Source organism: Balaenoptera borealis (genome assembly GCF_965194805.1).
Source record: "Balaenoptera borealis genome assembly, chromosome: 12".
Classification (NCBI taxonomy): domain Eukaryota; kingdom Metazoa; phylum Chordata; class Mammalia; order Artiodactyla; family Balaenopteridae; genus Balaenoptera; species Balaenoptera borealis.
The window spans coordinates 68,453,224-68,475,083 of NC_138869.1; the positions used below are offsets into that span (position 1 = coordinate 68,453,224).

A 21,860-nucleotide genomic window follows, 5' to 3' on the forward strand; every position below is an offset into this window, starting at 1 on the left:
TCCCCTGAGGGACTGGCCTGGTCCCCAAGTAGCAGGCATTCCTGCGAGCCCCAGACCAAGTGAAAGACAGCAGGCATGCGGGTCGCGGAGCCAAACACCTGGTAGGTAGAGATGAGCGAGCCCCACCCTGGGCAGAGAGAGGCAGAGCCCTGAGACAAGGGAGACCATGTATTACAACGTTCACAGTGGGTGCTGCAGGTGGGGTGTGAGGGAGGCGGGGTTCGGCCCCCAACCCCCCACAGTCTCTGAGGAGAGCCCTGAGGCAAAGATGAGGGTGCTAGGCTCACCCCTGGAGAGCCCTGTCTCCAAAGTCCGCTGATTTTTGTTGGCATTTCTCTCTTTATCTTTTTTGTCATTTTGTTTTCCACTCTTTAAATAATTAATATAATTACTTTTAAATACAAAATACACAGTGTCCTTTCTCTTCCACGTGTTTGGGGTGATTGGGAGGTAAATTTTAAATAAGGGTCTCAGCTGTCGAACAGGGCACAGGCTCCAAGTGGGAGGGCCGCGAGCCCTAGGTGCACCCCTCCCCTGCACTGCCCCTGACTGGGGGCTCTCGGTGCCCTGGCCCAAGGCCCCCTAGATGGCGAGGAGCCCTTCTGCGAGGTGGCACAGAGCCGATGCTGTGGGATTCCAGGTGGGCCTGGTGTCGATGCACAGGGTCAGACAGAGGAGAAAGTCTTAGCCCATGAAGCAGACAGGCCCCAGCAGCACCCCTCCCCGCCTCGGGGGGACCCCCAGGTCTGAGAAGGAGGCGTCCAGCACTGGCAGCTGCTCCAGTACAGGTGTTCGAACCTCCAGCACCGTCCGGCCTTGCTGGGTCTTGAGGGGGAGACACCAGAATGAGAGTGAGCATGGGGGAGGCACACAGGGCCCGCGGACACCCCAACCTCAGGCCCAGGCTCTCCGCTCCTTCAAGTGCCCTGAGATGCTGTTCCTCTCATCTGTGTCCCATGTTCAGACTTTGCTAAATTTTCTTCCTAAAGTTTCTTCCAGAGAGTCAGGCTTGGGAAAGCTGGGAAGGTTGTGCATGTGTGTGTGCATGCACACACATGCAGTCTTGAGCCAGTCTGAGCAGCTTTGGGTTTGTCTTTGAGATTATTTGTCTGTAGTGGTTGTGTGAGCCTGTGTGACTCCACGGGGACGTGTGTACATGTGCTTGTGGGTGTAAGTGTGTGATGACAGCTGACACAATTCCACATGTGTGTACCTTTGTGACCCTTTCCAGGAGACTCTGGGGATGTATATACGGATTGGGGGTGTCCATGTGCCCTTCCATGGGGAGGGGGCATTGTTTATACCCCGTGTGTGCAGAGGGCAACCTGTGTAACTGTGCTTACAAGCCTGCATGACCCACTCTGGAGACACTGCCATGTGCACACAGGTGACACCCACCTTCCATCCTTCCATCCTTCCATCCTTCCTGCCCTTCCTGACACCAGGAAGCTGGCCTCCTCCTGCTCTCCCTGAGCGCCCCTGCCCAAAGGGTCTTCCTACCGCCTCCTCCAGCCTGAGTCTGGGACCCGCCCCCACCCAGCTCTCCCTGGTTCCCACCTGACAGCCGTCTCTGAATTCCTTGACGTAGGGGCTGGTCTCCGGGCTCAGCTCATCCTCATTGGCCCCTCGGAGCTTCAGGGGGCCATCCCAGACCTCCCCAGAGCAGGGGTACGAGATGTTCTGGTGGGCTGAGACGCTGAGCAGCCGCAGGAAGGTGAGCTGGACCACACCGACTGGGGAGCCTTCAGAGTCCACGTAAGAGAACTGGCAGGAGAGAGGGCTGTAGTCAAGGATGGACACGGGCCTGCAGAGCAGCTACAGAAGCAGGGCGGCTGAGCCAGGGTCATGGGTGGGGAATGGGTGGGAGGAAAGGGCTGGGGGAGAAACAAGGGGCCGGGGTGGAACCAGGGGATAAATAAAAGGCAGACAGACTTTTGTCTTAGGTTGTCAGGGGAAGGAGATGAAGTGAGCATCAGAAGACTGGTGAGAAGGAACAGAATAAGAGAAGAGTCAGCAGGCTCTGCAGGGTCAAAGGTCAGGGAACTTGTCACACAAACCCAGAAACCACTAGGCCCAGAGGGGGGCTCCACTGTGGTGCAAGGGACAGGGCAGTCAGAGGCCAGATCTCACCTGCGTGACATCATCCCTGGGCGTCACACAGGTTTCCCCTCCTGCCGTAAAGTTGCAGAAAACCCGGAAGGCATCCCGAGCACAGCCCTGGTTGGGGTCAACCCAGTACTCTCCTGTCGAGTGGCGGGGAGGGTCAGGGCCCCCGAGGTCTTGGACCCAAGATGCTCTTTGCCCCACTTCCCTCCCACTGCTCCAACCAGCCGCCCCCACGTGCCCTCCGACACCCAGTCCTCCGTTCCCCCACCAGACCCCCAGAACACAGCTCTGCTTTCCCGCATCACCTTATGCCCCTGTCCGTCTCTGCCTCCCCTCCCCCCAGCAGCACCCCCAGGCTCGCAAATGGAGGGGGTAGGAGCACTGACACCCTCACGCTGGTCCAACGTGTGGCTGTAGGCTTGCACACGTGTCTGTGTGCGTAAATGCCAGCATGTGTGTCCACGAGTCTATGCTTATCAATTCCTGTAGACCCCGAGCAGGTAACGAGCTGATGAGACTGGTAGGACCATGTCAGTTGCTAAATACGGAAATACCTCTGACCCAGTTGGTAAAGAGCTGCTGCCCCAAGCCCCTCCACCCTCACCCCCACCCCACAGCTTCCCCAAGCCTCCCCCGACATCCATCCTGCTTGTTTACGTCCACGCGGTTGTTCACATATCGTGTCCCTGGCACTGACCGTCAGGCAGCTCTGGGTGGCAGAGCTTCAGGTCCTGGCAAGTGCGAGCGGGGCTGTCCTGGGTCCCCGTCGGCCGCCTCATCTGCTCAATCTCCTCCCGCAGGGAGTCCAGGGAGCCAAAGATCTCCTCCAACCCCCCAGGACTGCCCGGGGCCCCCCCAGTTGGCACGGCCTCATCTTCCTGCATCAGCTGGCTTCCATCCACTGAGCGCCGAGTCTTCTTGGGCATCTGGATGGGCAGGGGCTGGATCACCTCGCCGGGGGGACCCTGGTGGAGGGAAGGGCGGAGAGGGCAAGAGACAGGTCAGGGTGAGGGCCATGCGGAGAAACACCCAGACAGAGGGGGACTGTCAGAAGAGCAGGACCTGACACTGACTCACCGGGTGTCCTGGAGGGCCCTGGACGCCCTTCTCTCCCTTAGGTCCGGCTGGGCCCTGCCAAGGGAGTCAATGAAGTCATGGAGGGGTCAAGAGGTCAAGAATGCAATCAAGGTCACAGAAGGGTCAAATCAGTCTCTGGGCTGGGAATGAGGGGCTCCGCTGGCAGGGAGTATGTTTGTCTTGAAGAGACAGTGTCAAGTCCACCTATGGAGGGCTGGGGGGAGGGAAGGTCAGAGCTGGCTTGGGGTCACTCACTGTGGCTCCTTTGGCTCCTTTGGGGCCAGCAGGTCCCTGTGAAACGAGGAACAAGAAAGAGATGGTCACCACAGGGGAAGATCAGAACAAGGAGAATTGGAGAGGCAAGGTCATGAGTTCACAGGACCCTGGAGCCATCACAAGAGGGGCAGGCATGGGGGACATGGGGACATTCGGGAGGCCCTGGAAGGACAGGAGTGGAAACACTGAAGGTGTAGGAACATATGGGGGACACGGGGGCCTATGAGTGTTATGCTGGCATTGTCATGGAAACCAGTGGGAGATTATGGAGGGGGGCAGCGGGGTTTAGAGGACTGAGTTGAGGAACAGATGGGGTACTCACAGGGAGGCCAGGGGACCCTCCAGGACCAATAGGGCCAGATGCTCCTGGGATGCCCTAGGAAAGGGAGGGGCCTGGTTCAACTGGGTCCTCCTCCCCTCCCCCTCCCTCACCCCACAGCTGAGTATCCACCCCCCACCCTCCCACACCCCCATGAATCCCCACCCTCACCCCGCCCTCAGACCTCCCAAGACCACGCCCTCTACTCACCGTCTCCCCCTTTGGCCCTGTGGATCCCTGAGGACCAGGAAGCCCTCGATCACCCTTCTCTCCCTGCTCCCCCGGGGGGCCAATCAGTCCAATGAGACCTGGGTGACCCTGGAAAAGGGGCCAGGTGGTCAGGGGGATGCAGAGAGGAGACACATGGATGGGGAGAAGGAGAACCACAGGGGTCAGAGCCCAGAAGACAAGAGAGGGACTTGGGCCAGGTCTGAGGAAAGAGCGGGGGCTGCCACGGCCCTGACTGAGGAAGGGCTCCCCAAGAGCACAAGGCCCCCCCGGAGGTTTCAGGGGTGAGGCTGAGACACCTGGCTATGTGCGGTCACTCACCTTCTCTCCCTTGGCCCCAGCATCGCCCCGGAGGCCAGGAAGCCCTGGGGGTCCCTGTGGGGAGACAGGAAGTCACTCTCTCCTGGGGGAGGTGGGACCACACTCTCCCCCCACCACTTCCCACTTCCTCCAAGGCTGGATGCCCACTGCCCCAGGGACCCCCCCCCGACCCCCCCCCACCTATCCACAGTCACTCACCACAGGGCCTGGAGGCCCAGCCTGGCCTGTGGCCCCGGGACGGCCTTGCTGACCCTGCAGATTTGAGGGGACCACGGGGATCAGGAAGAGTGTCCCCACACCGTGCGCCTCCCCCTCCCCAGCCAAGCCTCTCTGCTCCATGACTCACCACTGAACCCGGGAGCCCCCGCAGACCATCAGGACCAGGTTTTCCTGCTGGGCCTGCAGGACCCACAGGGCCTGTCTTTCCCGGGGCGCCCACAGCACCAGGATCCCCCTGAAACACACCCAAAAAAGTGTCCTGAAGGGCAGAGGAGGGGGTGTGGCTGGGGGCAGGGGGTCCAAGGTGGACGGGGGTGAGGCAGGGAGGAGGGGTCAAACCCCAGGGACCCCTGGGGCAGGGACAAGTATAGGGAACCTTGTCCCCACAGGGGGCTCGGCGTGGAGATGGTGGATGTGGGGAAGGCATTTGGAGGCTGAAGTGTGAGGACCAAAAGGGTGGAAAGATGGAAGGGATGTTCCAGCATCCAGGGCTGCGTCTCCCTCACCTTGGCTCCCTTCTCTCCTTGTCGCCCCTCAGGACCAGGCACACCAGCAGGTCCCTGCAGGTGGAGGCGGCAGTGAATAGCCAGGCTCACCTCTCTCCCCCTCGCTGTCCTCCTGGTGCACACACACACACGTGTACACACACACACACACGTGTACACACACACACACACACACATACCTGCGCATGCACAGGCACAATCACAGAGGCCGACTCACGGATGGGAGAGCCGGTACAGCTGTATCAGCTGTTAAAATACTGAGTAGTTCTGTGCATTTGGTGAAGAGCCTCTTGCCCACACACCACCAGCAAAAACAGGGTTAATCCCTGACCCAGCAGGGACCTCCCCAGGAAAGCCAGCCCCTTCCCTCCGTGTCCATTCTGATTGGTTGGTACACAACACCACCCCTGGCAAGAACAGACAGAATATACAGGAACAAATATACACAGCACACTTACGAACACACATGGTCACACACATACACACCTCACCCAAGGACAACCGGCACACCAGGCGTCTCCCTCCACATCCCACCTGCCACTGCCCCAACTGCCATCCAGCCTGCCCCGCAAGGTCCCAGGAGACCACCTCACTTACCCTCTTTCCAAGTGGTCCAGGAGGCCCATTCTCCCCAGTGGGACCAGGGGATCCCTATGGAGGGAGGAAGAGTGGTGGGTGAGGGACCCCTCAGGCATAGGGCATAGTGGAGGAGAAACAGGGCTGAGGGCCTGGGCTCAGTGGTGGGGTAGGGGTCACCGGGCACTCACAGGCTGTCCTGGCTCTCCATCTTCTCCGCGGTCACCCTTAGCACCATCCTGGCCCTGCAGGGATGAAGCAAGGTCAGAGGGGGCCCCTGACCTGGTTGGCATCACCCCCCAAACTGCCAATCCTCCCATCCCTCCACCTGCCCTACCATAACCCCGGTTCCCACGCCCATGCCCATCGGCCACACAGAGCCCCTCCCCTCCCCAGGTAAGACTCACCCGAGGGCCACCTTCTCCAGGAGGGCCAGGGTCACCAGGAAAGCCAACAGGACCCTGATTCAGAGGGAAACCAAGGGTCAGGGTCACAGCCCCCTAAGCCCACCCAGGGCCAACACAGACCCCCATGGCCACATGCCACACTCTCCCTCTCTACAGGCAGTGCCCACCTGCACCACTTAGGAAGAGGGTCTCCGGCACCCCCTTTTTCCCACCTCCTGCACTGCCTGCCCTCTAAGCCTTTCAGGTTATTAACTAGGGTTTCTCTCACTTTCTCTCTGGATCCCAGACCCCGTACATCCCTCCCAGGAGACCCCCTTCGCAAAGCCTTCCTCCCAGGCATCTCCCACACTCTTGGGCTCCCCAAACTCCAAGATCCTCACACTCACACCCATATCCCCAGATCTCCATTCACAGGGGCCTCCTCGCAGCCCCTCCCCCCAAACTCACAGGGTTCCCTTTGGGGCCATCATCACCGGTGGGGCCCTTAGGCCCTGGTGGTCCCGCCTCTCCTGGCTGCCCCGACTCTCCTTTCTCCCCACGTTCCCCACGTGGACCCTAGAGGATGAGCAGAGGTTACAGATGGTCCCAAAGGGGGTCCCAAAGATCAAAGATCCAGCCCGTGCTTCTAAGAAACCTTCAGCCTCCCCCTCGTGCCTCGCTGACATCGGGGTGCACACAGAAAGTCAAGCCCATAGTGGGAGTCCCTGGCCCCTCTTCCCTTCAAGGAAAGGGGGACAGAGCCCACCGGGATCCAGGGACCAGGCCTCACGGAGAATGACCGGGAGCACAGACTCATGGGCTGCGCAGGAGTTCCAGCTCCAGGAGGTCACAGGAAAGGTGGGGGTGGGATTGAGGGGGTGAAGGGGATTGCAGAGCAGGGCCTCAGAACTACCACTCACCTTGACCCCTGGCTCGCCCTGGACTCCCGGAGATCCTGGCTCTCCTGGTTCCCCCTGCAAGGAGATTGCGGTCAAAAACCTCCACCCCCACAAAAAAAAATCCTGATATTCCCCCTCACTCTCTTTTGACCCCCCCAAAATTGGCAAAAGTCCAACCCTCATCCCCCCAGATCATCTATGTACCCCTTCCCAGTACCTTCTCTCCAGGGGGACCCAGGTTCCCAACACCTCCAGGGGGACCTTGTGGACCCTGGAAGAGGAATAGAAATAGGGATCATTGCTTATGGGAGGGGGTGCCATGAGGGGGCAGAGCCTGGAGGAGGGCCTGAGGTCAGAGCAGTGAGACAGTGGGAGACCTTCCCAGGGTCCACTGGCTTCTCTTGGCATCTGAGATGAGACTAGAGTTTACAGTCTGGGGAAAGGGAGGCAGAGGACTGGCCACACTGATCTGGAGGGACAAGAGGCCAAGAGGACTCACATCGGCTCCATTGGGTCCAGCTGGGCCTCGAGGTCCTGGGGGCCCGGGTGGTCCCTGGAGAAAAGATACACGTGATGGGAAGGGAAGTGAGAGAAAGTGAGCCGTGGATGCACGTGAGTGGTGGAGGGTTAGGGAGGCAGAGGTCCTGGCGGGGAGGGAGGCAGCCAGGCCAGGGAATGGCATGCAGGGAGCTGGGAGTCAGCGGCAGTGGGCTGCTGGGGTGGGGGCTGGATGAGCAGGGGTGTGCCTAGCGGGTGGGGCTGGAATCAGTTGGGATCACACCCTATTAATGGGGTCCCACTCACCATAGGGCCCACGTCTCCTGTTTCTCCCTTCTCCCCCGAGGGGCCTGGCAAACCCTGCGCAGGTGTACACAGCACAGACCCAGGTGACCAAACCACCTGGAGCACAGCCCTCGGCAGAGGGGTTCCCCCCCCACCCAGATCCCACATACCCCCCACCACCCAGTCCTCTGCCCCCACCTCCCCAGACCTCCTTTGTCAGCAGGGGGCTAGGGGGTCTGGGGAGGACATCAGCTCCAGTGTGACCCCGCCTCTCAGCCCCTGTCTCCACCCCCCAACTCACCTGTAGACCAATGGGTCCTGGGGGCCCATTGAATCCTCTGGTTCCCTCATCACCTTTGGCTCCAAAGTGTCCCTGGGGACCCCGAGCTCCAGGCTCCCCATCTGCCCCCTGAGGTGGGAGGAGGGCAGGACAAGGACACAAAGATGGTCGTGGGTCAGGTGTGTTCTAGCCACAAGCCCCACACAGAGCCAGGCACCAGGCCTGGAGCCCCCCCACTCCCACCCCCAACCCCAAGGGCAGAGGGAAACTGAGGGTGGAATCAAGGCTGCAGACAGGACATCGGTCACTCACCGCGGCTCCAGGCTGCCCCACGGGACCAATGGGTCCAGGGGGTCCAGGAGGGCCCTGGGGGAGAAAGAAGAGTCAGAGATGCCAAGACAAGAGGAGAGACCAGGTGGAAATGAGGTTAAACGCCAGAGGTGAAAAGTCAAAGGAATGGACACTTACATGTTCCCCCTTGTTCCCTTTAGTGCCCTTCTGTCCGGGGTCTCCCACCTCACCCTGGGGGTAGAAAGCAGGTGGGACGTTTTAGAGAAAGGAGTGGGTAGGGTGGGGAGAATAAGCAGACAGGGATTGCGGGCCATGCCCAGACCAGCGATCTCATGGGGAAAGAAGACTGAGTCCAGGGTCTGTGGGCTCCCTCACCTTGTCTCCATCCTCTCCTGCCATGCCCGGGGGACCAGCAGGGCCAGGAAGCCCCACGGGACCCTGTACCCCATCGCGGCCAGTCGGACCGATGGGGCCCTTCTCACCCTGTGAGAAATGAAGAAGGAGTCATGACCCAGAGATGGGTGTCCCCCTCAAACACCCCTACAGGAAATCCCCCGTAACCCATCAGCTCACAGACCCCTCCCCAGCATCTCCCCAGGGACCCCACACTCACCGGAACGCCTTTCTCTCCTGCTGCTCCAGGGGGACCTTGCGGCCCTGGGCGCCCTGGGGGGCCAATGGGTCCCCCAGATCCTGCTGCACCTCGCTCCCCAGGAGAGCCCTGAGACAGGAGATAGAGTCAGACCCCTCCCAAGGAAGAAACCACAGCCCACCTACACCAGAGGACCACTGACCATGGTTCCCAGGAGAAGAGCCCAACATCAGATGCCTTATGGCTGACCCTGCCCGGTCCCGCAGCCCCGCCAAAATCCAGATGCCGCACCGCATCCTTCCTCCCCTCTGCCCCCCAGGGACCCCAGACTTACTGCAGGGCCAGGGGGACCAGCCGGACCTTCATTTCCCTTCAAACCAAGTCCGCCCTATGAACCAGAGATCAGAGGCAACAGACATGAGACAGGAAGGGGGGACATGGGGTCCAGGAGATATGCGGGGAAGGATGGGGGGGGGAGACAGGAGTAGGGTGACGCTGAGGGGTGCCGGGAAGCCTGGTGACTTATTACAGGCAGCCAGGTTGGAGTCACACTCACAGCAGTGCCAGGGAGGCCTCTCTCTCCCGGGAAGCCCCTCAGACCAGCGGGACCATCCTTCCCTGGGGCCCCAGGGGGCCCAGGGTCACCCTAAAAGGAAACAGAGGTGATGAGCCACTGCCACACTCCCAAATTGGGCAGAGAGATATCTATTCCCTCAAATCCCCATTTGCCTGTTCTCTTAGGCACCCCAACCCTAGACCCCCAAGTTCCCCCCTGCCGGGCCCCTTACTGACCTTTGTCCCTTCTTTTCCAGCTGTTCCAGTGAGTCCCTGCTCTCCAGGGGGTCCCGGGGGGCCTGGGTGACCTCGCTCCCCCATGGGCCCGGTTTCTCCTGCGGCTCCCTGGGAAAGAGACAGAGAGACTCCAATCTCAGAGCTTTCGCCTCACTCTGTCCACCTTAAAGTTTCCCTTAGAACCCCTTCATGTCTGCCCCAAAGCTCCTGGGAAATTCCCAGAGCTCTCCTAGGCCTCCGCTCTGGTTTTCATTCCCCGGTGTGGAGTAACCATACTACCTGGTGTCCCTGAGGGGACCTTCCTCTTCTCCAAGATGCTAGAAGATGAGAACTGGTTCAGGAAACAGACTGAAATTTGGGATCCCTGCTCCAAATCCCAGCCCCAGGGGCCCAGCTCAGGCAAAGGAGGGGCAGGGGCCCGTGACCGGGAAAAGGGAGAAGAGAGGCAGATAGACTAACTCCAGGGTCTGGGGTCCTTTCTCTCCAGGGAGCAGGCATACCTGGGGTCCCACCACTCCTGGGGGGCCAGGGGGGCCGGTCTTCCCTTGGAAACCCTGAGAGAGGAAGAGAGGAGAGGGCAGTCAGAACACACAGTCAGGCGTGGACATTGTGGCACGGACCCCAGGTTCCCGGAGGGAGGGCAGGGTCACCAGCAAGTCCTTGGCTGTGGTCTGAGCAGCGCTGAGATGCGCTCCACTCAGCCAGGAGGACCTTCCCAGCGGGACTTCCGGACAGGACAGCTCGGGAGTGAGGGTCTGAGGAGGCCGGGGCACAACTTACCACTTCTCCTCTCTGGCCTGGGTGTCCCGGCAGCCCATCCTTCCCAGGGGGGCCCTGGAAGAGGTTCAGATGTCAGGTGAGCTCTAGGCTGGGAAGGGGGATGGGGAAGGATTCACAGAACCAAGGCGGGTCAGAGGTCAGAGGTCAGCTTACTGGAGGTCCTTTGGGGCCAGGAAATCCGTTGGGGCCCTGAGGTCCAGGGAGACCCTAGAGACAAAGCTGGGTTGAGTCAGGAGAATGGGGAGGGGTGCTGGGCAAGGGGCCTCTCCCTGCGGTGAGAGGGAGCCGGCCCCACTCTGGCTCCCTGGGGAGCGCTGGGGAACAGGGGGCTCAAGCCACACTCACCCTCTCTCCGGGGGGCCCGTGGGGGCCATCACCACCCGATGTTCCCTGTGGGGGAAACAGTCAGAGAGTGAGAGGAGCTGCTTTCTAGCCAACCCTGCGGCCAGAGGAGTTGAGGGCAGCTGGGCTACAGGGCAGAGGGGGGGATGAGCCCTGCCAAGACCACCAACCTTAGCTCCAGACTTCCCAGTGGCACCTCGGGGTCCCCGCTGACCCCGTGGACCCTAGAGAGAGGACAGGGGAGTTGTCAGAAAAGCGCCAAAGCACCTCTTTGGATCTTGAGCCGCACGTCTCTCCCCTGCACTCACCGTGGGGCCACGTTCTCCCCGAGGCCCTGATTTCCCTGACAGGCCCTGGTGGGAACAAAGCGGAGACAACACATCACCCAGGGCATGAGGTCCCCGCTCCCAGAGCTGCCCCTCCCTCTGCACACCCACCCTTCCCCAGCTTACACGGGCTCCCTTCTCTCCACTGGCTCCAGGAAAACCAGGAAATCCCAGAGACCCCTGGTGAGGATGGAGGAGGGGAAAAATTGACACGTCACAAAAGGGGAGGGCCAAGGAAGGGCCAAGGTGGGTCAGGAGAGGTGGTGGAGGCAGCAGGGTGGGAGATTCGGGCTCTGCCAATAACTAGTGCTTCTGGCCTCTGTTCCCTCATCTGTAGAATGGGGGTGGGCTAAATTCTCTCTAGGGTCCCCCGCTGCTATGTCGGTCTGTGCTTCCTGTAATTAGGGGTCAGGGAAGGGAAAAGGAGGAGGGGCACATGCGGGGCAACGAATCACCTTGGGACCCTGGCGTCCGGGGTAGCCAGGCAGACCAGGAACACCCAGCTTGCCCTGTGGATGGACAGGGCGCGATCAGGAGCGAGAGGGGCCACGGACGCCACTCCATCCCTGGAGATCCCAACCCTCAGAGATGGGGGCCAGCCCCCACCCAGCAAACCCCCAGCCCCTGGCCCCTCATTTCCCACCTCCCAGGATGCCTGGCTTTTGTAACCTCTCCTTGCTGAGAGTGGATTTTCCCCAAACTCTAGGGCTGGAATCTCACCTCCCCTGTGTCTTAAAATCTGCAGCTCAAGTCCTGCAGGCGCTGTGATCCAGCCCCTGCCTACCTGTCAACCTCAGCCCCATCTTCCCAGCACACAGTCCTGCCCCACCAAGACCGGCCCCCTTGCAGGCCCCCCAACCCCGCCTCACTCCTTGGCTCCACTCTGCACCACCCCGGGGCCCCCCCACCATCCACCCCTGCCCCCTGAGGCTTCAGGACCTGTCTTGCCAAGGCAGCTGTGGAGCGGAAGTGGGGAGCAGGGACTCTGCAGCCTGACTTTTGGGGCTCAAACCCTGGCTCTTGCCCTCACTGGCTGTGTGATGAACTAGTATCTAAACCTCCTGATGCTTCAGGACTGTAGTAGCGCCCACCCCACAGGACTGACAGGACAAGTTGTCACGGTGCTGGCACACGGTGAGGGCTTGGTGAGAGTTAGCTCTGAAGATGTCAGAGCTCACCTCCTCTCTGACTCTCTTCCTTCTCGGAATGCCTACTGCTCGGAGTCTGGACACATTTTCACTCTGCCCGGCACCTTCAGGTATCCTATGACGGCCTCTCTGCCCTGTCCCCATCAATCTGTTGTAAAGTCTTCACGACAGAGACTTTTCCTTGACTTCTTATGTATCCCCCCCCTTCAACACATCAGTGTCTAGGAGGCGCCATATACACAGAGAGGAGCATAATGCATGGTCATCTTTGATTGACTTGCAGACTTCAGCTGTTGGCACCCCACCCCAACCCTGATCCCAGCACCCCGGGCCCCATCCCCCTAGAGCATGTAGACCAGACCCCTCACACCCTCCTTGTCACCTTCTCGCCCGTGAGCCCAGGGGGGCCAGGGTCTCCAGTGGGTCCAGTGCGTCCCTTCGGCCCCTCGGGACCATCCTCTCCCCTGGAACCAGGGACTCCAATCTCGCCCTGGGTGAGGGAGTTGGAGAGGTGAGTGATAGGGACTAGGGGAGGGGCTGAGCCCCGAGAGGAGAGGCAGGCCCCAGTGAGGCTGAGTGGGGTCGGTGGGGGTCTCCGAAGCTACTGCAGGACAGGGAGCCCCACAGGGGCAGGGAGAGTGTTGTGATTGGCGAGCTGGTGGGTCACAGAGCACGGGGTTGGGTTCCTGCTCAGATCAGGCTCTAGAGGGCGATCAGATCCTCTAAAGGGAGCCTGGAGATGAGGAGTCTGGGGTATTGGGGGGGTGAGGGGAAGGCTGGTAACTGGGGGCTCCAAAGGGGAGGATCATCAGCACTTAGAGTTGGGGGGCCAGTGTGGGGTTTCTACTCACCCTGTCACCTTTCACACCCATGTCACCTTTGAACCCAGGAAAGCCATCCTCGCCCTGAGAAAGATTGGGGTGAAAGGACACCACAGATGATGGAGGGAGGGGGTGAGGCAGAGGTGGACAGAAAGGCTGGTGTGGGGCAGGTGGAGGGGCTGGGAAGTTAGGGGCGCATTGCTCACCTTTTCACCCTTGTGACCCTTCAGACCCCGAATTCCATCCACACCCTGGAATTAGAGTGGGGGATAGAGACCGAGAGATCAGGGGAGGAGGCTGGGCTGGCAGGACCAAGCTCCTGGGGCCCCAGCTGGCTCCCCTGACCCCAGCCTTTATCTCCCAGCCCAGTGGTTCGTTACCTTGACGCCTCGAGGTCCTGGGTATCCCAGAGGACCCTGAGGTCCAGATGGACCCTGAAAAAAGACAGAGCGGCATCAATAAAGGGGTCTCAGGGTGTCACCATGGGGGCCCCCTAGGGGTGGGGGAAATGGAAGTTACAACATTGGAGTCTGGAGAGGGTTGAGGGGCATGGGACAAAGGACTGTCAGAGCCGTGTGATGAGATGAGGAAATCCCAAGGACTTGGAGGCCCAGGGCCTGGGTGGAGACCCCTCCAGGGGATGAGAGGAGGCGTGGAAGATCTCACCTGGTTTCCTTTGGTTCCAGGGGGACCTTCTTTGCCCGGGTGACCCTGGAGGTAGGGGAAGGAGAGCGTGACCACTGGCCCCTGTCACCTCCTGCACCCCTCCCTACACTTCTTCCACCCAAATGCCCCCCTGGGACCTAATGAAGCTGACCGACCATTGGCAGCACCACCAGTGACCTCCCAGTGCAAGGGACACACAGTATGGACACTCACTGAAGGTGCTTGAAAGTCATTCCCTGGGGTGGAAGGTCAAGGGGGATTTGTATTAAGAGGTGGGGGCCACTCACCGGGGGTCCATCTGAGCCAGGCATGCCAGGAAGCCCTGGTTTCCCTCGAGGACCCTGCAGGGAGATGACGAGGCTCAGTCCCAGCCAGACATTTGGGGCCCACCCTACACCCCGCCTTGGCCCATCCACCATTCCCCCGATCACTTAGTCACTTACCTTCTCTCCATGAGGGCCGATGGCACCCTGGGGCCCAGGGAGACCCTAGACACAAGAGAGAGAAGTCACAGGGGCCCCCCCAGGGGTGGGCCGCTCTCTCTGCCAGCAGCCCCCATTCAGAGCATGAGCAGCAAAGGCTTGAGACCCTTCATTTCCTGTCCCCACCCGGGATCTGGCCCACTGTGGAAGCCCAGGGGAAATCGCTAAAGCTGGGGAGGGGATGGACAGGACCACTCACCTGGGTCCCAGGAGTGCCCTGTTGTCCAGGAGGTCCTGGCTCTCCCTGGGGTCCCTAGAAACACGCAACCAGGCAGGGGTCAGAAGGAGATGGTGACAGAACAAACAGGGCAGAGAGCCGAGTCCCAGCAGGGACAGCCGAGACGGCAGGCGGGGGGTTGAAATGGTGGCAAAGGGAACAGGACTTTGGCAGAGACCCCAGGGGCTAAGGGTCGGGTGGGGTCTCCATGCCCATCACTCACCAAGCTTCCTTTGGGGCCATGGGGACCATCCATGCCTCGGACTCCCTGAAACACGAGAGGGGCATGAGCAGGCTGGAAGGCGGCCCTGGGCCCTGGAGGGACCTGTGGTTTCTGAGGCCAGGCCATCCCAGAGGGTGGGACGGGTCAGGCGCACAGCAGTTCATCCAAAACCTAAGCAAACACAGCCGGTCCAGATCCACAGGGCGTGGGGTTCTGGGGCCCTGGGGCTGTGGGTTTGTGGGGGTTTGTTTTGTTTTTCTTGAGGATTTTTTTTTTTTTTTTTTTGGCTATGATGAGAGCCTTTGGTGCACTACAAGACATGGTCCTGCAAGGGCACCAGGGGCTGAAGGCTGAAGCAGGGCTAGGTGGGGGCCAGGGAGGAGGAGCCGGAGGGGAGGGAGGAGGGAGGCAGTCAGGGAAGGTGGAGAGAGGGAGAGGGCAGGGTCAGAAGTCAGGGACAGTCACTTACCAGGGGCCCAGGAATCCCAGGTGGACCTTTGGGGCCAAGGAGACCTCGGGGTCCCTGCATTCAGGTGAGGGGAAGATAGGACCCGCATGGGTGAGAGAAAACGTGTCCCTTTCATGCCCGCCTCCCTCCTCTGGCATCCCCAGGGCCACCCCCATCCCCAAACCCCTTGACACTCACCGACTCTCCAGGCAGCCCCCGAGGCCCAATCTCCCCATCGTCTCCCTGGAGGAGGAGGACATGGTGAAGCAGGCTCAGCGTCCAGACCTCTCCCATACCCAGCCCCCGCCCCTGCCGCCGCCGTCCACAACACTTACCCGATCTCCATCCTCGCCGGGGGGCCCAGGAAGGCCCTGGGCACCAGTATCACCCTGGAAAATGGGTGAACAGGTAAGAGGGGGTGCAGAGCCCCCAACACAGGCAGACACTGACTGTCTTCAATTAACCAACCAATTTCCTTCACTGAGCTCCTGCTGGGACCCTCAGCCTCCTACCTCCCCTCCCCTCCACAGAAGATCTACCCCCTCATCACAACACACCACGCCCCTATACTCACCCTGTGTCCTTTCTCCCCAGGTAGCCCTGGGAGGCCATCAAATCCTCGGTCACCCTGGGGAGCAGAGGGGCAGCCCAGGTGAGGTCCCAGTCCCTTTCCCACCCCACCCCTCTCTACTGTGTCCTGAGTAGGGAGGGGCTGCTTCATGGGGGTACTCGGTTATCCCTAAAAACAAACGAGCTCAGGTGGGGCTGGGAGTTATGGGTGTCAGAGAGGGGCCCAAACCTGTTACCTTCACTCCAGGTTCCCCAGGCATCCCTCGGGCTCCATCAGCACCCGCTCGGCCCTGGGGGTGCAGGGGAGGTGTCAGAGCCAGCGGGGGCACAGTCCTCCACACCCCATGCCCTGTCTCCCATCCCCCACCCACACCCATCCTACCCCCAGGTCACTCACCCTTCGCCCAGCCTTGCCAGGGGGGCCCATGAGGCCCTGAGGTCCTCTGGGGCCCTGGGAGGGAGAGGCAGGGGCAGGGTTAGTGGGTATAGACAGAGGAGGGGGCACTGGTTTGGGGATCAGGTGGGTGGGGGCTGTCACCTGAGGTCCTAGGTCTCCAGATTCTCCTTTCAGTCCAGGGCTCCCAGGTTGTCCCTGTGAGAGAGAAGAGAGGGTGGCTGTGCTGAAGGACACACCCATCGGTGGCCTCAGAGCCCTCCCCCAAAGAAGCAAAAAACTTGCAACTTGGTCCTTTTCCAGAACTATCCATACCCCCACACACAAATAAAGAATCCCCTATCCCAACACCCCACTCACTCACCAAGGGTCCAGGGCGGCCCGTGTATCCCATGGGACCCGGGGGTCCTCGGAGCGCCAGCTGGGGGAGCAGGGGAGATGGAAGAGCTAAGCAAGGGGCAGCTGGAGAACTCCGGACCCCAGGTCACTTCCCAAAGTCACCCTTGTACCCCTGATCTTCATTCCACTGCCCTGTATCTTCCCCAACCTCCCTCTCAACCCCAAGCCAACCCAGACCTCCGCCTGCCCTACATTCACTCTAACCTACCCTTCCAACTCTTCCTAGAGTCTTCCCCTTCCCACCACACCCTTCCCCCCACCAAGATCCCCCAGCCTTCCTCACCCGTGCCTGCTGCAGAATTGCCTGGGCCTGGGCCTCCTGGGCCGCCACCACGGGACCCTTGTCACCCCCACCACTGCCAAACCGGAACTGCGGGCCAAGGAGAGAAGGTCTAGGGTCTTCCAGGAAATCCACATGACCCTCCCAGCCAGAGGCATCATCCAGTATGTCTGCCCCATTTCCCAGGTTCCAGGACACCACTTCCCCCCATGCCCTCCTCCAGTGTCTCCCATGGGTTCCAGGTAATCACTTAGAGGTTTTCAGAAACTCAACTCCTGTCCTCCTCCTCCACTCTTGAGCCCCTTCTTCCCCAAAGACTCTCCTTTGGTTCTAGACCCCCTGAAATTTAGGATTTTCTGCCCAATTCTAGATGCTCCATGTTTGGCTCCAGGTCATCTAATGAGGCCCTAAACCCTCCACCCCTAAGATCAATCTCTTTGGGTGGATGGTCTTTAGAGACTCCTCCTTGGCGTTCCTGCTCCTCTGGTTCTTGGTGACACAACACAATTCTCCCGCCCTCCCACCTCAGCTCGTTCCAAAGCCCAGAAGACAACTCACTGGGAGCATGAGGGATGTGCCGGGAGGGCCAGGGGCCCCATCTGATCCAGGGAGCCCTGCTCGGCCAGGGGGGCCCTAGAGTGGGGAAAGAATGAGAAGGATATGGCCACAGGGGATTGTTAGGGTCCTGGCATCATTTTGAAACCCTCCTCAACAGAATAAATATAGACTTCCCTACATCTTTCCCAAGCTCTCCCCACACCCCATGGAGAAAAATGATGGTGAGACACCAGACTACTCCCCTCCCCGACCAGAGTCTAATTCTTTTCTAATGAGAAATTACTGAGCATGGTACCCCTACTGGGTACCAGTGGCTCCTCTGCAGCCCTCCTCCCACCCCCATAGGATGTCCTCATACCCTCTCGCCTGGGTCTCCAACTGGGCCTGGATTGCCTTGGATGCCAGGGGGACCAGGAAATCCCTGAAGGACACAAGAAGAGGGGGTCAGGTGTGGGCGTTCGGATAGAAGAGGGGTATGTGGCTGAGGGGTGGTCTCTACAGAAGAGATCTGGGGATCTGGGAAGCTTTGATTGGAAGGGTGTTCTGAGTTCTAAGAAGGAGGCCTGGGCCTATGTGGGGAAGGCACAGGTGAGCATGTAGGAAGCATCTCTGTGAAAAGAATGGAGGCTAGTGGGTCACAGCTAGAACTCACCGCAGGGCCTTCTGGACCAGGGGGCCCCTCCACTAGCATACCCTGTGGAGTCAAAGGTTAAAAGTCAGAGGCTATAGGGCTAGCACCCCCACCTCCTTCCCTTCATCCCACTGCCCTCAGCTCGGTGACCACAGTGACTTACAGGTTCCAGCACCGCAGGCTCCCCCTTCTCTCCTTTCAGCCCCTGGGGACCACGGGCAGCCTGAGAGAGACACATATGTAACCCCCAGGGGGGCCCATAAGCAGCCAAGACATCAGGACTTCCCCCATCCCTGTGGCAGTCTCAGGTCCTCTGGAGACCTCCTGACCCTACCCCCAAGTCCACCCCTCCTCCTCTAAGACTCCCTCTTCACAGACCTCCCAGGTCTGCCAAGGGAGACCTCAGGGCTCCCCTCCCCACAATTCCCAGCTCCACCTCAGCAAACACAGTCTCCTCATCTCCCTGAGAACCTCTCTCAGAAAGGTCCCCAGACACTTCCTGGGATTCCAAACCCCCAACCTTCCCAAATTCTCTTCTGGAGGACTGCACCTTATTCCCCAAACTCCCTGAGAACCTTAAGAAACCATCAACTTCCTCATCTTTACCCCACCTCACCAAATAAGAATCTCTCTAAGATTGTGGATAGATTTTTACTTGGGTTTAGGGGAAGGTCATGCATCCATATGAGGATCTGATGTAATCTATGGAGTCTTTCTCCAGAAAAGAAAAAGTGTATGCCCTTATGCACAGAATTTTACTTAGAGTTTCAAAGGGTTCACAAGTTTAAAACTCCCCGGAGATTAGACATTCATACTGTAAGTATATCTGGAGAGCAGTCCCCACTGATATCTCAAACTTAGACCTCATAACTGGATTTTGGGAAAATACAGCTCCTGGGCTCAGTTGCTCAAGCCCCAAGCCAAGCCCCTCAAGTCCTCCCAGTTACTCTCCCAGAAAGGATGCTACACCCTTCCTCTGACCCTTATTTATACTTCAAGCCCACCCGTCGCCTCTCTTCCACACTTCCACTCCGATGCCCACTCCCAACTCTGGGGCCAGAACCAAGATAAGGACAAGGAGAATGGAGGATATTCACCACCACCCCCCAACTCTCCCAACAAAGATCTTCAAAATGCCCCCCTCTACCTCCATCCTTATCAAGCAACAGTGATCAATTTCCAAACTCTCCCATATCCCAGATCAACCCTAAATTTCCAGAAAGCAGCATAAGGGAAAGGCAGCAGAGGGTCAAGGGTGGAATTATTAGAGCAGGGAGGGTAGGATGAGGCAGTGGGGTAGAGGAAAAAGATGAAGTGAGTAGACAGGAAATACCCCACTGACAGGGAGTGGTTGAAACATGGGACACAATTAGGGGAGACAGAACAAAGGGACAAACACTTGGAAGCAAGAATGATACCAGGGCCAAGAAAAATTAAACATGGCCAAGACGGCTAGAAAATGAACCAGATAAACAGGAAGTGGTGGGACAGACAGGAAGCAGCCAAGGAAAGAGGATCCAGGAAGTGGACCTTCAATAACAACATGGCTACCACAACCAAGAGAGAAAAGAAATTCACAAAACAGACAGAAAGTAACTCCGGGAAATGGATTATGACAATGAAAGGCAATTCTTCCAGCAAACACAAACATCAAGGCTAGTACACACAGGAAGTGGCCGTGATAAATATCTAGGCCCACAATGGAAACTTTATGATTTGGATGACCTGAGACACATAGGAAGCGGCTGATTATCAAAGGATAAGAGAGCATGAAAAACTAGAGCCAAAACACAAAGAATAAGTCCCTTCCAGTTCAATCTGACACAGTCACCAGAACGGGTGCCATGACTGGAGAAGACAGGAGGGGAGCCATTGTAGAGAAGGGGAGAAGACAGGAGGGGACAGACAGGAAGGGGCCTGTAGGTTAGAAAATGTGATAGAGGAAGTTAGATCATTTGGCAGCAACACGGACAAGAAATTGTTTCGACCAAGAAGAAATGATCGAGACAGACTGAAAATGGACACAAGGTAGGGGCTTATTGACCAAAAGCTTTATAAAATCCAGCTTGATGGAGACAGGAAGTGACCAAGAAAGACAGAAAGTGGCCATAGGATTAAAAAAAAAAAAAAGAAAACAAAAACAACCAATTGCCCTGGACAGAAGGATCCATAGAATAAGACTTTTGGCAAGGGAAGGCAGGAAGTGAACAGAAAATGTAAAACCACTAATGGGAAGTAGCTCACAGACAAGAGACAACAATCAAAAACAACAGGAAGCGATTCTTGTAGCTCCCACTGGAAGTCAAGGATGGAAGAGGAGCTCCTTTCACTTACGGCTCCCAAGTGGGCTGTCTCCGCAGAGAGTGCAGGGCCAAGCTCCGTCTCCTCACGATAATCGTCCCCATAGCCATAGGTGTAATCGTAGGGCCCTGCTGTGGGGTCTGTGCCACCCTCCCCATATTCCTCTGTCAGGAACCTGTCGGCTGTGGAGGGGACCTGGAGATCTGTCTGCTCCTTCCCGGGGATGGGGAGGGAGAGGGGTACATGGGGGCATTAGGGCCGAGAGGAGGTTTTCCCTGGACCCCAGGGTGTGACAACTTCCAGCCCAAAGGATTCTGAAGGGTAACAGGGACTGGCGTTTTCCTCCCAAGAAGAGCAAGGGGAGCCGTTGTAGAGAAGGGGGATGGCCATCAAAGCCCCCCAATGTGGAGGGAGGTCCAGAAAATGGGCCCGGTTGGAAGAAATGATGGGTAACAAGAAGGGTGGCCAGAGGGCTGGACACAGAGTGGACAGTCCATGGACATAATAATCGATGAAAGAATCCAAGGAATGACCAAAGAAATGGATGGAAAGAGGAGGAGAAGAGGAAAAGTGACAGCATTGGACAGAAAATGGCTCCTGGGAACAGAAATATGACAGAAAGTAAAACCATTTGACACAAACAGGGAGAGGAAGTTACTCCAGAATCAAAGAATAATGGCAGGAGACATGGACACTGGAGAAAAATGACTGTTCTGAGAGAGGAAAGCAGACCGATAGGTCCGGAGTGACCAGGAGACAGAAGGACACGAATGGAGATGACAAAGAGCCCTCTGGCCAGAGGAGGCGCTGGTTCATCAAGACGACGTGGGGCAAGGGGAGTGGGTCACAGATGCCCACCGACCCAGCTGGGGCGAGGGTGGGGGATGGAGTTACCTCCTCAGGGGGTGGCAAGGGGCGTGACTCCAGGTTTCCTTCCTCTTCACCTGGGGTGGGGTCCTAACCCCAGGGGGAAAGTGTGGGGAGAGGAGCACAGGGCGGGAGGAAAGGAGAGAGGTTAGCGGAAAGGGAGGCCAAGCAGCAGTTCATCCCCCGGGGGCAGTGTCTGTCTGTGCTGGGGGGTGGGGGCAATCTCAGATCTTGCAGCCCCTTAGGAGGGGGGACGCTTTGGGGAGAGTGAATCTCCGAAGTCACAGAGGTTTGGGGGCAGAGATCTGGATGCCCTGGCTCTACCTGCCGGTAACCGCTGCCTCTGGTCCTGGGGGGGCCCCGGGTAGTGATGGGAGCTGCCATCAGAGCTGGGCGCCGGGAGAGGGGAGGCTGGCCCCGAGCTGGGCCAGAACCTCCACTTCGAGAGGGGGACGCCTGCCCGGCCGCTGATCTCTTGGCAGGTGGGGTAGGCTTTCGGGGAGGGGTCCGACGCCCCCTGGGGGGAGGGGGAGCCCTGTGGTTGGGGCTTGGAGGCCACTGCAGCAGAGAGACACGGGAGGGGGCAGTGAGGGAATGCCCACAGTCTAAATACAAGGTGGCTCTCCCTGCATGTGGGGAGGGGAGGAAGGTGTCATAGATGTTTGCAAGGGGTGGTGGGGGGAACGGGAGAAGTCCCTCAAGTTTACCTGATAATCAGGGGTGGTCCCCGTAGTCATCACGTCGTAATAGGGGGGC

At 58.9% G+C, this 21,860-nt stretch overlaps 1 protein-coding gene across 1 annotated transcript; it reads right to left on the reverse strand.

The window, feature by feature from the left end:
* Positions 1-148: 148 nt before the first annotated feature.
* COL11A2 (collagen type XI alpha 2 chain) lies at positions 149-21,841 on the reverse strand (the record flags this gene model as incomplete). The annotated part of the gene is made up of 62 exons (XM_082347253.1): positions 149-825; positions 1,558-1,764; positions 2,131-2,243; positions 2,804-3,071; positions 3,184-3,237; positions 3,439-3,474; positions 3,782-3,835; positions 3,989-4,096; positions 4,328-4,381; positions 4,526-4,579; positions 4,674-4,781; positions 5,053-5,106; positions 5,650-5,703; positions 5,820-5,873; positions 6,036-6,089; positions 6,483-6,590; positions 6,935-6,988; positions 7,131-7,184; positions 7,413-7,466; positions 7,718-7,771; positions 7,998-8,105; positions 8,289-8,342; positions 8,445-8,498; positions 8,643-8,750; positions 8,881-8,988; positions 9,194-9,247; positions 9,416-9,505; positions 9,652-9,759; positions 10,152-10,205; positions 10,432-10,485; positions 10,585-10,638; positions 10,777-10,821; positions 10,944-10,997; positions 11,082-11,126; positions 11,226-11,279; positions 11,555-11,608; positions 12,630-12,737; positions 13,099-13,152; positions 13,275-13,319; positions 13,449-13,502; positions 13,735-13,779; positions 14,022-14,075; positions 14,178-14,222; positions 14,416-14,469; positions 14,657-14,701; positions 15,126-15,179; positions 15,303-15,347; positions 15,440-15,493; positions 15,679-15,732; positions 15,911-15,964; positions 16,072-16,125; positions 16,213-16,266; positions 16,433-16,489; positions 16,751-16,837; positions 17,306-17,380; positions 17,664-17,726; positions 17,958-17,999; positions 18,100-18,159; positions 20,271-20,480; positions 20,970-21,103; positions 21,429-21,621; positions 21,812-21,841. The coding sequence occupies 62 exons, from the start codon at positions 21,839-21,841 to the stop codon at positions 685-687; spliced, it is 4,659 nt and encodes a 1,552-aa protein (XP_082203379.1). The 3' UTR covers positions 149-684.
* Between the last annotated feature and the right edge of the window lie 19 nt (positions 21,842-21,860).